At 43.9% G+C, this 18,704-nt stretch overlaps 1 protein-coding gene across 1 annotated transcript; it reads right to left on the bottom strand.

Annotated features, from left to right (window-relative positions):
• Positions 1-440: 440 nt before the first annotated feature.
• lemd3 (LEM domain containing 3) lies at positions 441-16,232 on the bottom strand. The gene is made up of 13 exons (XM_040015077.1): positions 14,819-16,232; positions 14,281-14,315; positions 10,137-10,194; positions 9,704-9,777; positions 9,380-9,459; positions 9,151-9,296; positions 8,279-8,380; positions 8,099-8,201; positions 6,255-6,424; positions 6,009-6,090; positions 4,093-4,198; positions 3,937-4,015; positions 441-2,268 (listed from the first exon to the last, which is right to left on the bottom strand). Exons 1-13 carry the CDS (start codon positions 16,146-16,148, stop codon positions 2,099-2,101), a joined length of 2,535 nt encoding a protein of 844 aa, XP_039871011.1. The 5' UTR covers positions 16,149-16,232; the 3' UTR covers positions 441-2,098.
• Positions 16,233-18,704: the final 2,472 nt, after the last annotated feature.

Below are 18,704 nucleotides of genomic sequence, written 5' to 3'. Positions count from 1 at the left end.
TAAAATGACCTGCACATGTCCAATTATGGTCACGACTTCACTCGGCGACTCCAAGCCCCTCCCCCTTCACGGTCCCGCGAGCTACCGTTCCATAATTCCAACCACGGATGGTATTCCCGGTTTTTCCGGAGCTGTTAAAGCGGCAGCTTTGAATTAATGGATTAAAATAAATGTATAAACTCTTTCCGTCTATGGCAGCACCCTTTAATGCATAGAATTAGTAATGCAGAGTTGTTGACGTATGTATGTACGGATGTGCAGATGTATGTACAGGTGTATGTTATCTTCCCATGACCTCATACTGTTTCTGTTTCTTTTATCTTGTTGCATAAAAATGTTCCTAAACAAATAAAAAGTGTCAAAAAAAAAAAAAAAAAAAAAAAAAACTCTTTCCGTCTGGTGTACAAACGGCAGAAAACACACACACACGTGTACAAATATAAAAACTAATAAACCTTTAATATGAGCAGTTTGTACAATTTACAAATCGCATTAAAATGTCTGAAATTATTTGCAAATCCCAAAGTCGAACCACACCCATACAAGAGAAATCAAACTGCATATAATGGCATATTTGAGTTATATCAATACACAGGGTTTACATAAAACATCAGGTGTATGCGTTTAAGCAGAGGAGCCATCACATGAAACACTGACATGCAGCCCCTGTAATCACTGTGGCGGACACGTACAAAAATAGATTACACTGATGCACTAACAACTGGCTGATTTCTGAAAAGTCTTTATTTATGTTGTACACGTCCTGACAATATAAGGTCATCCCTGATGGAGGAAAAGATATTTAACAGGTCCAGCGACATAAGAATATATCAGCTCGGTTGTCAAAAATTAAATAAATACAAGCTTTTGGTTTCATATCAAAAGAAACTGCTACAAAACACCAAATCTCAAGATGTCACGCAGAACTGGCGTTACTCACACTTTAAACAGTTTCTCCATTTGTTGAGCCCGTTACATTATCCAGTAATGCATCACCAGTTCAAAACAATGAAAAGAAAGGGAAAAGGTTTAAGGCACCGTTGGGTCGTCTACTGCAAACTGCTGCAGCAGCCGTTGAGCATTTTAAGTTTGCGCCATCTGTTCAACTTCACACTGCAAAAAGGAAAACGCTCATTGTTCAGACCACCTGGAATCCTTGGCCTCCTTACAGTGTCTGGAATATTTGGAAATTAGTATTCTAACCTGTAAAAAACGTGATAGTGCTTTAGAGACAAACCAGTGGTTGTATCAGTACAAGAGGCTGACAGGTGAGGAAACACGATCAGTTCTGTAGGCCACGCATGTAAAGACCACACGCTGGCGCATTAACGACCCAACACGTAAGAGGGGAAACAAACAAGAGAAACAAAACGATTCGGGTATATAAAGGACTATAACAAGAGACGAGAGCTCCAGGTGAATGTTAAACACTTTGCTATAACAGCAGAGTACTGGGGCGCCCCGCGGGCTGCTGTCCCCCAAATCGAGCCCAAAGAGTGGCTGAAAAACCAAACGCAGCGACCACGCAGCGACCACGACGCGACCGACGCTCCGCTCTTCCAGCTAAACCTCGTGCATCCTTGTACTGCCGAGCGCGGCGTGAAAAATGTGCGCCGAAGGTTTACTTTGAGTACAAAGATGTCGTAAAGCTCGTGCTTCACATATTTACAGCACAACCTAGAAGCCTGTCTTTACTAAATGATACTAAACAGGTTAAATACACTGTTGTACTGAAAGTTTATGTCGAGGCACGCTCTGCCACATGCAGCCGTACATGGCCAAACGTATTCCATTATAGCAGGACTTTATACTACGAATAATAGAAGACTGGAGTCTCTGCAAAAACCTTAAACATCCACAAGAGCTTTGCTTACTTCTAAAATCTGTGACGTTTCTAATATAAAGAGTATTAAGAAAAAAACAAACACTGCTGAACATCTTCTCTTGCAAATTTCCTGTTTTCAGAAAAGTAAACTGAAACAAATGAAAACGCTCTGCTGTGACACACTGAAGGCTTTCCTGTTATAAAGCAGCAACATCAGACTGGTGCTGTGACGTGGGAGGAGCACACGGTAGGAGGTTCAAACACGAGCCGCCCTCACGAGAAGCCCGGGGAGCTGGCTGAGCTGTGATGCTGCAGGTGGGCTGTAGTGTTCGTGACACTTGTGGCGAGGCCAGAGGCCTTGAGCGGCGTGCTGCAGCCCTGTGCCTGTGGAAAGCGCTGGTGATAGCGGTCCAAGCGTAGATACTTCACCGTCACCAGCTTACCTGTGAAACAGAAGCAATCACTGCAGTGCTCCTCCATACATGAGCCAACCCATCACAGGGTCATAAATCATGAATATGAGCGACATGTATTCCCATAAAGCTGATTCTTTCGATGTTTGTGGCAAACTGGACCTCTAGCAGATGCGTAGCATACGAGGGTTCACCTACAGGTTGCATTTACTTCACTGTCGGCCACGTGCATCGTCACTCAGAAAGCTGGAGGCTGGAAAACTATCACGTGAAACGCCTGAAGGACGGGTTTTTGTTCTTCGAGCATCTAAATCATGTCTGTTGATATTTTTGTTAAATTGGTACTGCTGACATAAACCACAGTGATTTGTAGACAGTGTTTCAAAGAGTACAGATTATTGCTTTAAATGTGATTATTTATTAGACTTGATGTTTTGGAGCCTCTGACGGATCCTCCAGCAGTGGTTTTTCAGTCTGGCGCTCGAATCAGTTTTAAATTTTGGTTTTAGGCACAAAAACATTCCTTGACTTGGATCAGACGCAGTTCCCTCTGACAGGCATCCAAGCAGCTGTCATTTTATTTTATTCAATTCTTACTTACATGCCGACTCTGGAGTCACACTAACTTTCTTATGCGTGACACCAGACCGATTTTATTGATAGTATGCTGGTGTGTTTGGGCCTCCGTGACAAAACCATCTCACACTAATAACTTCTGTTTATTTTTAGCCTAACATGTAGCCAATCTTTGTTGAAGTTCAGTTACTGATATCGATGTTAAAAATCCCCCAAATTAAATTCTCTCTTTTCCGTTTCATAGCCTTGCCTTTAATATTCAACACATATTTTAGTTTAATGTTCAAAGTCTTGAATAAGTTCCATCCTTGGATCGCTGTTCCCCTTCTTACAGACCATCCTTACTTACATGGCTTATATCATTTTGTAGGGAAATCCTGCTAAAGCCCAGAGTGACTATCAGTTTCAGAATGAGGCTCTTCAGTGTTGAAGCACAACATGTCCTGTTTGCTCTCATTTACAGTAGAAACTGATGTTAATCACAGGGTTGACAAACATGTTCCCTTTCTGTGCTCTTCATGTATCACATGAGTAATAATGGCTGTGCATTATAAAACCTTACGTGAGGGTTTCACATAGAAAACTATTTTTTCCAGTCATTCGTATAAAATTCTTCCATGTTTTTGGTTAAACTGAACATGTTCGACAGCAGCACCAGAGCTGTGAGCAGAACTGTTCTAAGGGGGAGATAATCTCGCATCTATCAGAGGAAATCAATCAGGTTATTTGGACGCTGCTTTAGACTCTGTGTGAACTCAATGAGGAGCAAATGTGAGCTGAACATGATTGTATTTCACAGCACGTCACTGAACTTGATCCAAACATCTCAGTGGTTCCTTTAACTGCAGCACGGGAGTAACATCATGGAGATGATCAAAACTTTGAAAAGCAGCTGTAATCCTGGCTCCTGTTCAGCAGCATCAATACTGGCGTGGACTCTGGCAGCAGCTCCAGCTGCACTTACAGTCCACTTTCATTAGGAGAGTTTTGGGAGATTTACCTACGGTATCTATTTGCTTCCATCAAATTCAATATGGTCATTTTTTCTTAAAACTGTATATTTTCTCAGACATTCGCTATATTTCATGTTTTATTGTGAATAACATATCATGTGTGATTTACCATCAAACCAGGAGCCATGAAGCGCCTTGAAGGCTTTCCCTGAGTACTCTGCAGAGAGACACTTGACATAGACGCAGCCCTGTGAAGATAAAGGAGGCGGGAGTGACACGTGCAGCTAACAGCATTAAAGCCAAACTGTGGGCAGGCACAACGTACCTCTCGTGAGGTCTTGTCCACAGCTATATGGACAATGCCATCATTATCGCTGCATTTCTCCAAGATGGCCTCACGAATGGCTAGGTCCCAGTTCTCCCCCACCTCCCTGAAAACATCAGGTAACAAGAGCAGAAAGTCACGTCTGTAAACACTGAGGACAGAAGCATCAATCGTTTGTCACCTACTGGCTCTGTTCCATCAGGACAGAAGGGCGATAACAAACGTGTAGTTCTTAAACTGATATAAAACACCAGCTTCCAACAACCTTTCACCCAAAGCAGAGCTGCTGGACAGGACTTTGCTAAATGTGCAAGGAAATTGTTGCTTCAACCTTTAGCAGGAACAAACAACACTGAGCCAACAGGTCAGCAGACGATGCTCTTAACACGGGACTGCATTTCCCCTCCAACATCTGGACTCCGCAGAAAGTTGTCTGGGAACTTTTGGGAACTTTAGTTCTGCTTTTTATAAAATCGTCCCAGCTTCCACCTGCAGCTGGATCACTTCCTGTCGGACAGACTAGGCAGGCATGCCTCACTCTCAGTGCATCAACACCAGTTCCCCCAGGACTATTTACACTTTCTCCTCCCTGTTCACCAACAGCTGCACCTTTAGTCACCAGCCCATCAAACTCCTCAAGTTTCCAGATGACACCACACTCATCGGGCTCATCTCAGGTGCAGACGAGTCCATCTGTAGGAGGGAGACTGACAGCCTGGTGACCTGGTCGAGTCTCACAACAGCCTGTTTGTAGATATGGACGCCTGGATATGCAGACTCACTGTTTGCAGCTTTAACTGCTTCAACTCTTCTGGCAAGGCTTTCCACAAGGTTTAGGTGTGTGCTCATGGGAATATTTGACCATGCAGAAGAACATGTGTGCAGTCAGACACTGGTGTTGGATGAGAATGCCTGTGAAGCAGAGGGTTGAGGGTGGGTTGCCGGGGGAAGGTTGGCTGTCGCAGCTGACAGCAGTCATCTAATCCCAGTAGGACGGCGGGGCCTGGGAGAGAGGAGTCTGGAGCTGTGCCGTAGCGACGGGCACGGAGAAAACAACGAGCGACTGAAAAGCTGCTCCGTCAAGAAACTGTAAATTAAACAAACACCACCAGCAGAGGTTGGACTGCGTGTCTGTGGTGCCGGCTTTGGGGACTGGGGGCGTTACAGCATGGTGTGCAGTTCCCCCTCTACTTCATCCCAAAGCTGTTCTCTTGGGTTGGGGTCAGGACTCTAGTTCTTCCACAACAAACTCACTCGTCCATGTTTTTAATGATTTGTTTTGTGTCCTTGGGTGCCGTCATGTTGGAACAAGAAGGGCCCATCCCCAAACTGGGAGCACGAACCTGTCCAAAATGTCTTGGTGTGCTGAAGCACAAAGAGTTCCTTTGACTGGAAGTAAGGGGGCAAGGCCGACTGCTTAAAAACAGCCCACCTCCACCAAACTGGACAATGCAGTGAATGAGCACCGTTCTCCATCCATTAAATGGTTATGGTAACATTAATATCCTAATATTACAATCCATCAACAATTGTTTTCCAAAAAGTCTCCATCACATCCCAACGGTGCTCCATAAGACTGATCTAGTGACAGAACATTAGAGTACAATGAGCTCTGTGACACGGAGTCGTATCCATGTCAGCAACAAGACTGAAGCAGCTGATGGCTTTGAAACGATGCTCAGCTGGTACCAAGAGGCCCAACGTGTGCCGATAACATCAGCCCCACACCGTGTCACTACCACCAGCCTGAGCTGCTGATTAAAGGGTCGGTCCGTACTTTCAGAAACAACACATGTTCATCTTTTCCATTTATAACGTACTTAGTCTTGAAAACTTTCTAGTCCTCTACCCTGGGACATCTTTAGTGATGTATGTGATCCTAACAGATCATCAAACATGCAGAAGAAAGAACTTACATGACTGGATCAAACATGTTTCTGATTTTCAGACATGGGGTCAGGCTGTTGGGAGGTGAATTCCTCCGGTCCAACGGAAACGCTGAAACAGCAACATGATCAAACTGTTAACGGGCAGGTGATCGCAGTAAGAACATCTCCATAACGTTTACAGACTGGTTAACATGCCATTAGGTCCATCAGCATTTAGACAAACAAGTGGCCTGAAACGCCATCTGATCAACTAGACGCTCTTTAGTGTGTTACCTTTTCCTTGCCAGACTTTGGAGGAGCCCTTGTCACAATTAAGAGAAGGCTGGATCCACCTCCAAACCAGAAAGTCTGCTCCACCAATCCTCTGAGTCTCTGTTCGAATCCTTGATTCATTCGCTGAAAGAAAACTCACGGCTCGCTCCCAAATCTTTTTCATTTTCCTCCTGCAAAACAAAAATCCCCAAATCATCAGTACCCCAACTGGGCACAACCCAGAATTTCTCTTATACAATATCCCGTCCATGATGTGGGATACAGACTCATGGAAATTTATCAAATACCTAGAAACAATTAAAATCTATAATTAAATCCAACAAATAACCCCCTATTCCACCCCAGATTAAATGAAGAAATAACAAAATAATGCACGTCAGAAAAATACCTTCCAAAGGTTACATATAGGGGTGGGCGATATAAACGATATACGATAGAAACGATATAAATTTGGCCAACGATAGAGATTTTGACTATACCGCTCTATCGCGATAGCGCATGTTGATGATGTCATCAAGCTGCGCCTGTTTTGGTCGAAAGCATCGCGGCGGCTACAACCATTATCCTCTGCAAATTATGATGGGCGACAGTCACAGCAAAGAGATGAAGCACTTTTGAAATATGGGGAAAGCCAAAAACTGTGCTTCCTCCACTTCCGTAACATTGATTCATTAATGCTGAATTCTCTCGCAGCTGCTCTGTTCCCATGTTGTTGCAGTATATTAATGACTAACCTCGTATTGTGGATGGATTATCTCAGTTGTTCTCCTGACTGAAGTTTGGCCCGTGTACAGCATCCTGCTATGCGATTGCATTTGTCTCTAACCATCAGGAACCTTCACGTTAACTTTTATCGAGTGGAAAAAAAGTTGGTGTTCATCCTCCAGCTTCACTGTGCTAATGTTATGCTAACATAGCTGTGTCGCTAGCAGTCACGTAGCACAACATTATATACCAGGTAGTCCAACTTCAGTAACCCTGCAAACGTCACTGCTGTTTAGTTTTCTGTCTTCATTTATGTTGGAAGTGACAGCAGAGCTGTACGTTTGAATTAGTTTCAGAAAAGTCTGAACATGGTATGAAATGTTTAGGTGTAAACTAGCAAGCTAACTTCCTGTTAACTTCTAACTCCGTTAAATTTAATAAATTCTGTTTTCATGGATGCCTGGATGTTAAACTTAATTGTTACACCTGGTAAAGCAGCAACGCTGATCATTTTATTAAAGATGAAAGAATTTAGACCGTTTTTAACTCTCAGTGTTCGTTTGACTTTGGAACCTGAACAGGACGGAGTTTTGGACCCAGATTACTCCACGAAGCTCCTCCCTATGGCAGCCGTAATGCTCCGACAATCCATCAAGCAGTGCTGCTTACCAAAGCTGTACTAAAACATTTTTAACAGATTTCTGCCAAAATCGGTCCGAGGTCAGTAAGCACAACCAGAATTCATACATAAGGCACACTCTCGATTTTTGAGAACATTAAAGGATTTTAAGTGTGGAAAATACGTTATACAGAAGAAAAGAATATATCGCGATACATATCGTTATATATCGTTACCGCACGTGCTTCAAATTATATCGCAATATGAGTTACATACTAGTTACACAGTAATTCTACTTATTGATACCTATTCACAAACTGAGAGTTGAGTTTCAATCCAGCTCTGACGTCTGGACAGAAATATGAAATTTTCTCAAAGACCAACAATGTAAAGTTAAATCTTATAACGTACAAAAAGTTCAGACCCACCTCAACCAAAGAAATTTAAAAAAAAAAAAAAATCAGTAATCTGATTACCCGAGGAAACTGCTTTGAGGTCTAACACTAAAGATGGGACTTACCGGTCCTGCGGCTGAACCAGCGAGTCTCTGACATGCGGGATGGGCAGGTAGGGCTGTAGGTCCTGGTTCTCTTGGCAAGCCTCACCATGAGTCTTCATCACATCTGGATAAGAAGGTACCAAACTCATAAGCAAACACACTTCCTGTCTGACATCCAAGTGAATACGGTGCGGTCCTTACCGATGATCCTCTCCACCATGTCGTACATTTGTCTCGTCTCCGCCTCGTCTCTCCTCCAGCGATACTTCACGTAGCACACCACGCTCCACACACAAGCTGCCGCTGTGCAGACAAACACAGCATTCACAGGTTCAAACAGACCAGCTAAACACTGCCTCCACATCTGTATCAATCTAAACTCTGATGGATGAATCACTGAAGCTGGTGCTGCTGACAAGAACGTATTCAGGGTATATTTAGTCATAATATTCGTTTATCCTTGTTTTAAGGAACCATTTCTTATCAGCTGACAACAGAATGTCGCTCCTGCTCACCTACAAACTATTTGATCTTTCTGTTTAGTGTCAAAGTTTTTATATCATTTATTGAGAAAAATGCATGAAACAATCATCACCTGTGTGACCAGAAACTTGGTGGGTTTTGCTTTAGTAACAATTTGGCCCCATTTTAGTGTCTTTGTAGCAGACCACACTTTAGTTGCCAACAGCAGCTACTGCAGCAGACCATCAAATGATGGCATTAACACCACATGGATCTCACACCTAGATGGGGTTTGACTGATTTCCAAACATCAGTCGAAAGACAAAATGTGTGTTCCTTTACAAATGACTAAAAAATAGATGCCATTAAAAAAAGAAGCTGTGTCTGTTTTCAGACGTAAAGCACGACACACTGCAAAGACATGTTTGATAATTCCTTCTAAAAATGACTCGCGTCAGGTGCTCGCCCCTCATTCACAAACCAGATGCAGAAACTGCCCCCGCTACCATGAGGGGAAGGCTTTCTGAATCATCTCGTGAGGGACAGCACCCACCTGCACAGTCCTCATTATAAACTCCATGTTTACAGTTTGTGTAACGTGGTTTATTCACCGACTGCAATGAGGAGGACTCTGTTTATGATGGTGAAGAAGGCTCGGCGGAAACGGCACGTGAAGGACATCTTGGGATGAGTGGACTCCAGCCGAGCGATCTCAGACACCTTGGTCACCGGCTCATCCGGCACCGCTCCCACCAGCCTGCAAACACCGGCACAGAAAGTGAGTGCACGTGTCGCTCTCACGGAGGCAGCGAGGAACTCTTCAAAGAGGCTGAACATTACCTAATGCCAACATCCTGGCCTTTTTGGATGATCCAGTCCAGAGAGTCATTAATTAAACCTTTAAACGATTTATTTTGAGCCTGCACAGAAAGAAGAGACATGATTCTCATTTATTTTAAGCAATTTCTGCTGATTCACTCAAAGAGCCAGGTGTTATGTTTATACATGAGGACTCGCATGTGCAAGCACATATGAGTAAGCTGCATTAACCTGGTTACTCCACATGGACAACAATCAGACTGCTGCCACACTTTGATTCTAACTGTGTGATAAAAGATGGAACTGCTGACGTTTCCTATTGAATGTGTTGTTGTGTGGATGTACCAGTAAATACACCGAGGTCTCATCCATGGACACACTCCGGTTTGGATGATTTGGGTCTCCACAGTCATGCTGGCCTGTAATCACAAGATTAAACTGATGATAATCTCGCTTTAATCCAACTTCCCCAGATCAGCACACACACAACAACGAGCTGATACATCTGTTTGTGCTATAGGTTTCTGTAAGGACAATAATACAGCCTGTTAGAATCACCACATATTGGTAAAGTCCCATAATGATCATTCTCTGTACTCTGTGTGTCTGAAAATTTACTATTAAATCAAATTTCAAAGGAAGTTAAACGATGTAAAAATGGAGCAAATATGTTAAAATCTTGTGTTCACATTAGCTGATGTAGTAACTGTGCTGTCATAAATCTGATACTGTGAAATAATCGTTGCCATATACAGTTAATAAGAATTAAAATCATTACCAGCAACAAAGGCCAAGTGGTCATGAAGACTGAGCAGCAGCTTTTGGATCACATCCTTCTGTAAAAAGAAACGCTCGATTATTTTAGAAAGTACCAACAAAGCTGCACTGATCTGCATATTTATTCATTTTACTGACAAAGTCTCTGCAGAGAAAAAGGCCATTACACACAGAGGGCGTGGCCAAAAAGCAGCACGCCACTCTGAATCTTTCGGTCGTGTGATGCACAAACACAACGAACATGTTGGGGATTTAAGTTCTTAAAAAACACGTTGTGAAAAGAGTCGACATCATCCCAATGAGCAGAGACGTTTCTGGACAATAAAAAGGAAGAAAGACTCTGGGCAGCAGGAAGAATTTCATGGAGGTCACGTTCATGTTTCCGGTGGGCAGTGTGGCAGTGGGAGCTGAGACTAGACGTGGGTTTGTTTTTTAAATCAGTTTCCCAATTCAAATGGATTTTAGTTTGAATAAAGCGTTATTGATTCATTGAATCCTGAATGATTTTCAAATATAAAATTTGCCAGAATCTCAGGTCAAAGTTCATAAAAATATTTCAACAATCACCAAATGAGAGCAGGACACAAAGACGTAAACACAGAGCGTGGACCGTTCACCCGACGGCACGTCTCAGTGTACCCACAGACCAGTTTACCATCAAGATCTGTTTGATCCTCAGTTACTCTGACACAAAGGCCTCTGCTGTGATGCTCACACCTCTGATCAAGTCTCACAGTGTCAGCTTTGTTTTTATACACAGATATAAACATGGAGAAGTAAGAATAAATGATCAGAATCATAATACTTCTGAGTCAAAACTCCGTGACAACACCCGGCCCAGCTGAGGAGGCAGAGGAATCGTTTCAGAGAGCCGACTGACCCCAAGCAGCGTCTAGATGTGTCTGAGGACAAATAGGATTATTTTACTATGTGTATCTTCAGAAATGGTGCTTGTTTTGAGCCACGAGCATACTTGTTGGTGCCAGAAAGTATTAGCACCAAATTTACATGCGTTTTTCTACCTCCACTCAGCAGCCATCTTTAATCCACTGTGGGTAGTTCTTATTTGAAGCATTAGCTGAATAAACAGTAGATTCATGGTCATGGTGCCATGTCATCAGGTGTCAGGCAGGTTATCTGACCTGCAGTTTAATAGTTGGACACAGGCCTCTGACAGAAATCGCTCTTCATGAGCTTTTTTTATCTGCTGTTTGTTGCAGCTTGGTCAGCTTTAGGCAAAACACTACGTAGCTTTAGATATTCTAAAATAGAAAGCACTGAAGTAGCACTTTTCCACGGTGTTGTTTTGTTTAAGCTGGGAAGTGCAGATACCCCACTTTGCTAATGACAGCGAGTCAACATCTGTCAGAACTTTAGGAACACTGCTGGCGCAGTGCTGTGAAAACATGTTGGCCACCAAACTGATGTGTTTATTTTTGCATGTTTGTTGTGCTTAAATGTTTCAGATCTTATATGAACAAAGATAAACTGAGGAAACTGAAAATGTCATTTTCAGATGATGACATCATGTTTTTAAAAAGCTATCCAACCTACACTGTCACACGCTTGGACACGCCTTCTCATTTAATGCTTTTTCTTTATCTTCATGTGTATGTATGTAGCTAACAAAGAAGTGTAAAACAACTCAAAACATGCTTGAGATTCTTCCTTTGCACATGCTGGTATTCTCCGATGAGCTTTATGAGGTTGTCTGCAACGCTAACAAACTGTGGACGGTGTGCAACTTTGAGGAGTCTAAAATATAAAACACATTTAGAGTTATTTATCAACTTTCTCTTTGCTACATAATTCCACACATCTTGTTTCATATATTTGATGTCTTCAGTTTGTATCTACAATGAAGAAAGCAGCAAAAATAAAGACAACATTAAATGAGAAGGTGTGTCTTCTGATTGGCCGTCAGTGTGGTTCTATGTAATATGTAAAACTGCCCACTAAGCCTAATAATTGGTGACGCCATGATTTGCAGCAAGAAGTGCAATCGAGCATGTGTGATAACTGCCAATGAGTCGTTGCTATCACTCTACAGGACTTCTGCAGACTTGTTTTTCATGTAGCCACCAAATCTGTTCATTGTTTTTACGGCCTCGATCTTTTTGGTAAGCAGTGGTTTTAGCTTCGAGCTCTCGTGGACGGCATTTTCACCCCATCTCTGTCTTATTGATGCTTCCCTCAGGGCACCAGTAAACCCACTGTAGCGTTCGCATTGCTCACCGCCGCTGATTTTCCTGCTGTTAGGGCGCAAGAAGCCGCTGCAGTATTCTGGTGAACAATAGGTGGCAGCACTCAGGCAATATCATGACATAAGTGTTGCTATAGGAAGGGAAGAAGTCACAACTGAAAGCAAAGACTTTCCCGAGTGCCCATATTTCAAACAGCAGTAACAATCCCCTCTGCATATATGTCCATCAGAATGGGACGCCAACCTTGGCTAGGTTGTATTATTAATATTATGAAAACATATAGCTATGTTTTCATATTCAGATGACACCCAGCTTTATCAATCCATGAAATACGATGACAGGTTGTCTTAAAGACAAAGACCTGGGTGGCCTCTAATTTCTTGCTTCTAAATTCATTCAAAACTGCCGTTATTGTACTCGGCCCTGAAAAGCTTACAAACATGATGTCCAACCACATACTTTACACCGACTCTAGTAAAACCTTGGAGTTGTTGTTGATGAGGATTCAATGTGCAAAGTAAACAAATATGCAGGACTGCTTTCTTGCATTTGTGCAATATTTCTAAAATTAGAAACATCCCATCTCCGAATAATGCTAAAAACTGGCTCGTGCGCTTATTACCTCCACACTGGATTACTGTGATACATTACTGTTCAGCTGCCCTAAAAACTCCCCTGAAAGCCTTCGGTTGATCCAAAACGCTGCAGCCAGAGTGCTGTCAGGGACGAGGGCATTGATGATCATCTCTCACACCGGCTTCATGGCTCCAAGTTCATTCCAGAACCTAACTGAAAATCTTTCTCCTCACATACAGGGTTTAAGACCTCATAACAATATCATCTCAACAGAGCACTTCACTCTCGGACTGCAGGCTTACTGATGGTTCATATTTAAAAGTAGAATGGGAGGCAGCGCCTTCAGCTTTCAGGGCCACCTCCACTAAACCAGCTCCCAGTTTGGCACAGACATCCTCGCTACCTTTAAGATTAGGCTTCAAACTTTCCCCTTGGATAAAGCATCTGGTCAGGGATGGATCCGGTCACCCTGAACCCTCCCTTAGTTACAGTGCAATAGGCCTAGGTTACTGTGGGCTTCCCATGATGCATTGAGTGTTTCTTGTTCGCTCACTGTGCTTACACACCTCTGTATGTAATCATTATTTATCTATCATCGTTTGCTCTTTTCCACAGTCTGTCACCCTCCCCTGGTTGTGCCAGAGGTTCTTCCTGTTAAATGTTGTTTTTACTTTCCACTGTTCCACTGTGTGCTTGGTCACGGGGGGTTGTTGGGGTTGTCTCTGTATACGGTAGAGTCTCTACCTTACAATACAGAGCACCTTCAGTAACTGCTCTTGTGACTGGTGCCATACGAATAAAACTGAATTATTGTTGAATCATAAACACTGTCCTGTACTGAGGCAAGTGAGACTATCTGATAACTCTCGGTTTCTCTCGGTAGGCCGTCCACTCCTGGGGAGTTTCATCACTGGTTCAAGTTTTCTTCAGTTGTGGATAATAGCCTTCACCACAGTTTGCTCCCAAAGCCTGGCTTTGTAACCCTTTTCAGACTGATGGAGGTCAGAGTCTTTGTTTCTTACCTGTTCATACGTTTCTTTAAGTTGTAGTTAATTAATGATTAAACAAGAAGGCAATTACTTTTCAACATATGGCCCATTAGATCTGTATACCTGTGTTCAGATCAAATCCTCATTTATCATCTTGTACCAACTTTGATTATCTAATATCTAATGTCACAATTCAGTTGATGATCTGAAACGTGTGACAAATACACCAAAAAAATAAATAAATCAGCATTAGAATAAAGCATTGCAAGTTACTGAAATGGTACACACTGTTAATCTAATCATATTTTCTGTGCTGTACATTTGAAAACCTCTTAACTTAAAGAGTAGGGGGAGCCTGAAGAAAGTATCTACTTACATTAGGTGTGTCAAACTCTGGGGGAGGGCTATTAACTGAAAATGAAGAAGAGACAGACAGTCAGGACAATTCTCATAAAAGTTTCCAAAGTACACGGATTGAGAAAAACATCCATAAATTATTTTTCTGTTAAATATAAAACTGTTAGTGTGTGCATTCGTAGCTTTTGCACATTGTGCATCATTTTAAGTGTAACGTGATTCTTTTGATAGTCACATAATCCTTTTATCTGTAGGGGCACAAAAAACAACGCAGAAATCGGTGGAAGTGAATTTGGAGCACCGTCCCCGTCCGACTGCTACTTGTTCTGTGCTTGGGCAGACTGACTGTACAGATTCCTGCCAGTCTAAAAATGCTCATCTTTGGATCTGTTTGTATTTGGGAATCTCTCCAACTTTGGTGTTTGTTCAGCAGGAACATCCACTCAAAATACACAAAGAACAAACACTTGAATACATTACCAGGCAATAAAACAACTGCATGCATTACAGTCCCTAACCTTTAACACTACAAATAGGCAGTTCGCCCAGATACTCACTGACGTTATCCACCTCCATGGCTCCTGAACCCCTCATCCTGAGGTACATGAGGCCCAGCAGCACAAAGAAGAGACACGCCGCTGTGAGCAGGAACATGGACAGGTAGTGAGCGCTAAAACTACCTGAGGAAGCTAGCTCTTCCCTTTTGAACTGCTGGAGAAGCTCATCTTCGGGAGCAGACACGTTTCTCTTGAGCGCTGCGTGGCCGTAGGAATGGTTGGGAGCAGGGGTGTGATTAGAGTGGTTGCGCCTGTACGTCTGCGACAGACCGCTGTAGGTGGAGAAGCGCGGTCTCAGCTCGGTGCTGTTGCTTCTGGATGCTCCGTCCTCCCCGGTGGCCGGACTGTTTTTACCGGTGTTGCCTTTGTGGTTTTCGGTAAGTGACCTGTAGATGGGTTTCCTTGGAAGTGTGTGACTCCGCGAGTCTCCTAAGCGGCTATAGTCCCTTCTCCTTAAATCATCTTCCTCTTCATCCTCACCTCGACTCCCCCCCATGCTTAGAAAACGACGAGGCGTAGCTTCTGTGTTCTGCCCATCGGTCGCAGACCCTCGATCAGTAACGTCGGAAGATAACGCCACACTGGGGTGGTTTCGTCGAGGCTCCAATCTGTCGCATTCTGGGTCGCCGACGCCAAGCCCACTAACTTCCTCCTCGTCCGAGTCTGAGTAATCTCCAGCTAATTTGCTAGCATTCAGGCGAGACGCCCCGCGACCATTTAAAGAGCGAGATTTCTTTTCCATATCCTCCTCATAATTGTCCTCGTCCCCTGAGTCGTCGTAACGCCGTAGTCCCGCATCGGGACTAGGTCTGTCACCGACTCCCCAGCCCAGTGAGACACGTCTCTCTCCGTTCTGACCCAGGGAAAAATTGCTGCTTGGTGTCGCACTGTGGTCGTACCGACTCTTGATAGCCACACTCGGCGGTGAGGCAGGCCTAATCTTAGGCTGCTGTTGAGAACTGGAGCTTCTGTTCGCTCTGCCACTGGGACCGAGGCCTTTCCTCTTTAGTGGGGTTTCAGCATCAGACTCGTCGGAGCTGAAGCCGAGGAGGGAGGACTTCCGGCCCGGTCTCCTGCTTGTATTCAGGTGCGTGACGTCATGGCTGACTGGCCTAGATGCCACTGTGCTACCGCCGCCAGTGGTACTGTTAATGGCACCGATAGTACGGGTTTTACCAGGTCTTAGTCCTCGCTGCTGTTGCTCCTCGCGAAGCTTCTTGAGTTTCTTCAGGTACACCGGACGAGTGTTTTCAGTAACGGGCCCTGGAGTGAAACCAAAGCGTTTTAATTCCAAAAAAAGCTCCTCATCCGTTAACTGCGTTGACGCCATCTTGAAAAGACCTCGAAGACGGTTCTGTGACGGAAATGACGTAGAGGTGAAGTGGCAACCAACTGGGCTGTGTTCAAAATCACCAACAAGCTGCGAAAATATGTTGCAGACACCCCCTTTATTACGTCGCGGATGTTTTTACAAATAATATTTTGTTTCACTTTTTCTGTGCGCATATTAAAAATCTAATTACTTTTTTTCAAACAAATAGCTTTATTGAACGTGTAAACAAACAAAAGTAACCATCTAACAACTGAAGGCACGGTAACAGCGAAAAACATACAATTTCAATATGAAAAATATAAATAAATACAAATCACACAAAAAGGAAAAAGAGTCAGAGAAAACAATCACATTAAATCAAAATTGTTAGGTAATAAAAGTAATTTCACGTCACAGACTCACTGAACCGCTTTACGTCATTCTTCCAGTAATTCCAGTCAGGCTTTGCTTTGAAAAATCTGCATCAGTGAATAAAATATTTTCCAAATAAATTTACTTTTTTTCTCGTTTGTTTGTTTTCTGTTTTTTAAACAATTGTTGTTGTTATTTTTTTATTTAAAAATTCCACTTTACTACTCAGTGAATGGAGTAAATGGTCCAAAAAATGAACGAGAACATCTTCAGAGACTGGATGAAGTCCTGCAGCGATTAGAGGAGGCGGCCCTGAGTTTAAATGTCAGTTCACAGAGAAAGAAGTGACATTTTTAGGACACCAGGTGGATAAGACAAGCTTACATCCAGTGCTGGCTAAAGTGAAAGCAGTGCAGGGGGCGCTACCCCCAAAATCAGTGACAGAGCTCAAAGCTTATTTGGGGTTGTTGAACTACACAGCATTCTGATTTTAAGCCCTACAGACAGAGACACCAGGAGATGAGTGTGCAGGGTGGGTGTGTGCTGTGGGGGGCAGAACGAGGTGGACGCCCATGTTAGAACAGCTACATCAGTCACAACCAGGAAAAGACGCATGAAGGGCCTGGGCAGAAGCTCATGTGGTGGCCACATATGGAGACTGACACTGCAGACAAGGTGAAGTACTGCAGTACTTACTTTACGCAGTAAGTACATTACTGTACTATATATGTACTATATATATATATATATATATATATATATATATATATATATATATATATAGCAAAAGAGGAGACATGGGCCCATCCTCCCGCAGGCCCACCACCCGCAGGAGGCGCCATAGGGGTCGGGTGCATTGTGGCTGGGGAGAGGGAGGTCTGGACCTCTTTGCTTAGGCTGCTACCCCCGCGACCCGACCTCGGATAAGCGGATGAAGATGGATGGATGGATGGATACATATATATATATATATATATATATGAAAGCTGCAACCACCAAGTACCTGCAGAGGGTCAGGCAAGTCCTGAGGAGGGAAGGAAGGGGGCCGGGGACTGGTGAGTGTCAGCACCACAGTCCAGGATGAGACAATGAACATCCAAGAATACATTGGGAAGATGGCCCCAACTGACCAAGTGCTCAGTGAATACCTCAGGCAGCAGAAACCCAAGAAAGAGGAGGGAGACGAGGAACCATCATGGAAGGACAGGCCCCTGCACGGTATGTACCACCGGCAGATAGAGGAGGTGGCTGATATCCAGAAATCCTACCATTGCCTGGACAGTGCCAGACTGAAAGACAGCACAGAGGCACTAATCATGGCAGCACAAGAACAAGCTCTGAGTACAAGATCCATAGAGGCTGGGGTCTATCACACCAGGCAAGACCCCAGGTGCAGGCTGTGTAAAGATGCCCCAGAGACAATCCAGCACATAACAGCAGGGTGCAAGATGCTAGCAGGCAAGGCATACATGGAACGCCATAACCAAGTGGCCGGCATACTGTACAGGAACATCTGTGCCGAGTATAACCTGGAAGTCCCGAGGTCAAAATGGGAGATGCCCCCAAGGGTGGTGGAGAATGACCGAGCTAAGATCCTGTGGGACTTCCAGATATAGACGGACAAAATGGTGGTGGCTGACCAACCGGACATAGTGGTGGTAGACAAACAGAAGAAGACGGCCGTAGTGATCGATGTAGCGGTTCCCAATGACAGCAACATCAGGAAGAAGGAACACGAGAAGCTGGAGAAATACCAAGGGCTCAGAGAAGAGCTCGAGAGGATGTGGAGGGTGAAGGTAACGGTGGTCCCAGTGCTCGGTGCGGTGACTCCCAAGCTAGGCGAGTGGCTCCAGCAGATCCTGGGAACAACATCGGAGATCTCTGTCCAGAAGAGCGCAGTCCTGGGAACAGCTAAGATACTGCAGGACCCTCAAGCTCCCAGGCCTCTGGTAGAGGACCCGAGCTGGAAGGATAGACCGCCCACAGGGGCGAGCTGGGTGTTATATATATATGTCTTGCAGTCCTGTGTTGATTTCCTGTCATACGTAGTAGGGCTGCTCAATTAATCGAATTTTAATCACGATTACGATCTGGGCTTTCAACGATCATTAAAAATGACTGAGCCGATTATTAGCCCCTCCCTCGTGCTTTACTCTCGCGCTGCTCCGTGTGGCAAATCGAGCGCACCTCTCTGCATTTCGA

This window comes from Simochromis diagramma, unplaced genomic scaffold, assembly GCF_900408965.1.
Source record: "Simochromis diagramma unplaced genomic scaffold, fSimDia1.1 OVJJ01000453.1, whole genome shotgun sequence".
Taxonomy (NCBI): Eukaryota; Metazoa; Chordata; class Actinopteri; order Cichliformes; family Cichlidae; genus Simochromis; species Simochromis diagramma.
Note: the sequence above shows the minus strand (reverse complement) of the source record. Positions and strands in the feature narration are given on the sequence as shown.

Bases quoted from the DNA above. Each gene is read 5' to 3' on its own strand.
- lemd3 (XM_040015077.1), bottom strand. From the start codon at position 16,148: ATGGCGTCAACGCAGTTAACGGATGAGGAGCTTTTTTTGGAATTAAAA. The intron at 14,316-14,818 runs GTGAGTATCTGG...CTTCATTTTCAG, and splicing joins CATGGAGGTGGATAACGTCA to TTAATAGCCCTCCCCCAGAG. The intron at 6,425-8,098 runs GTAAGTCCCATC...TTTGTTTTGCAG, and splicing joins CTGGTTCAGCCGCAGGACCG to GAGGAAAATGAAAAAGATTT.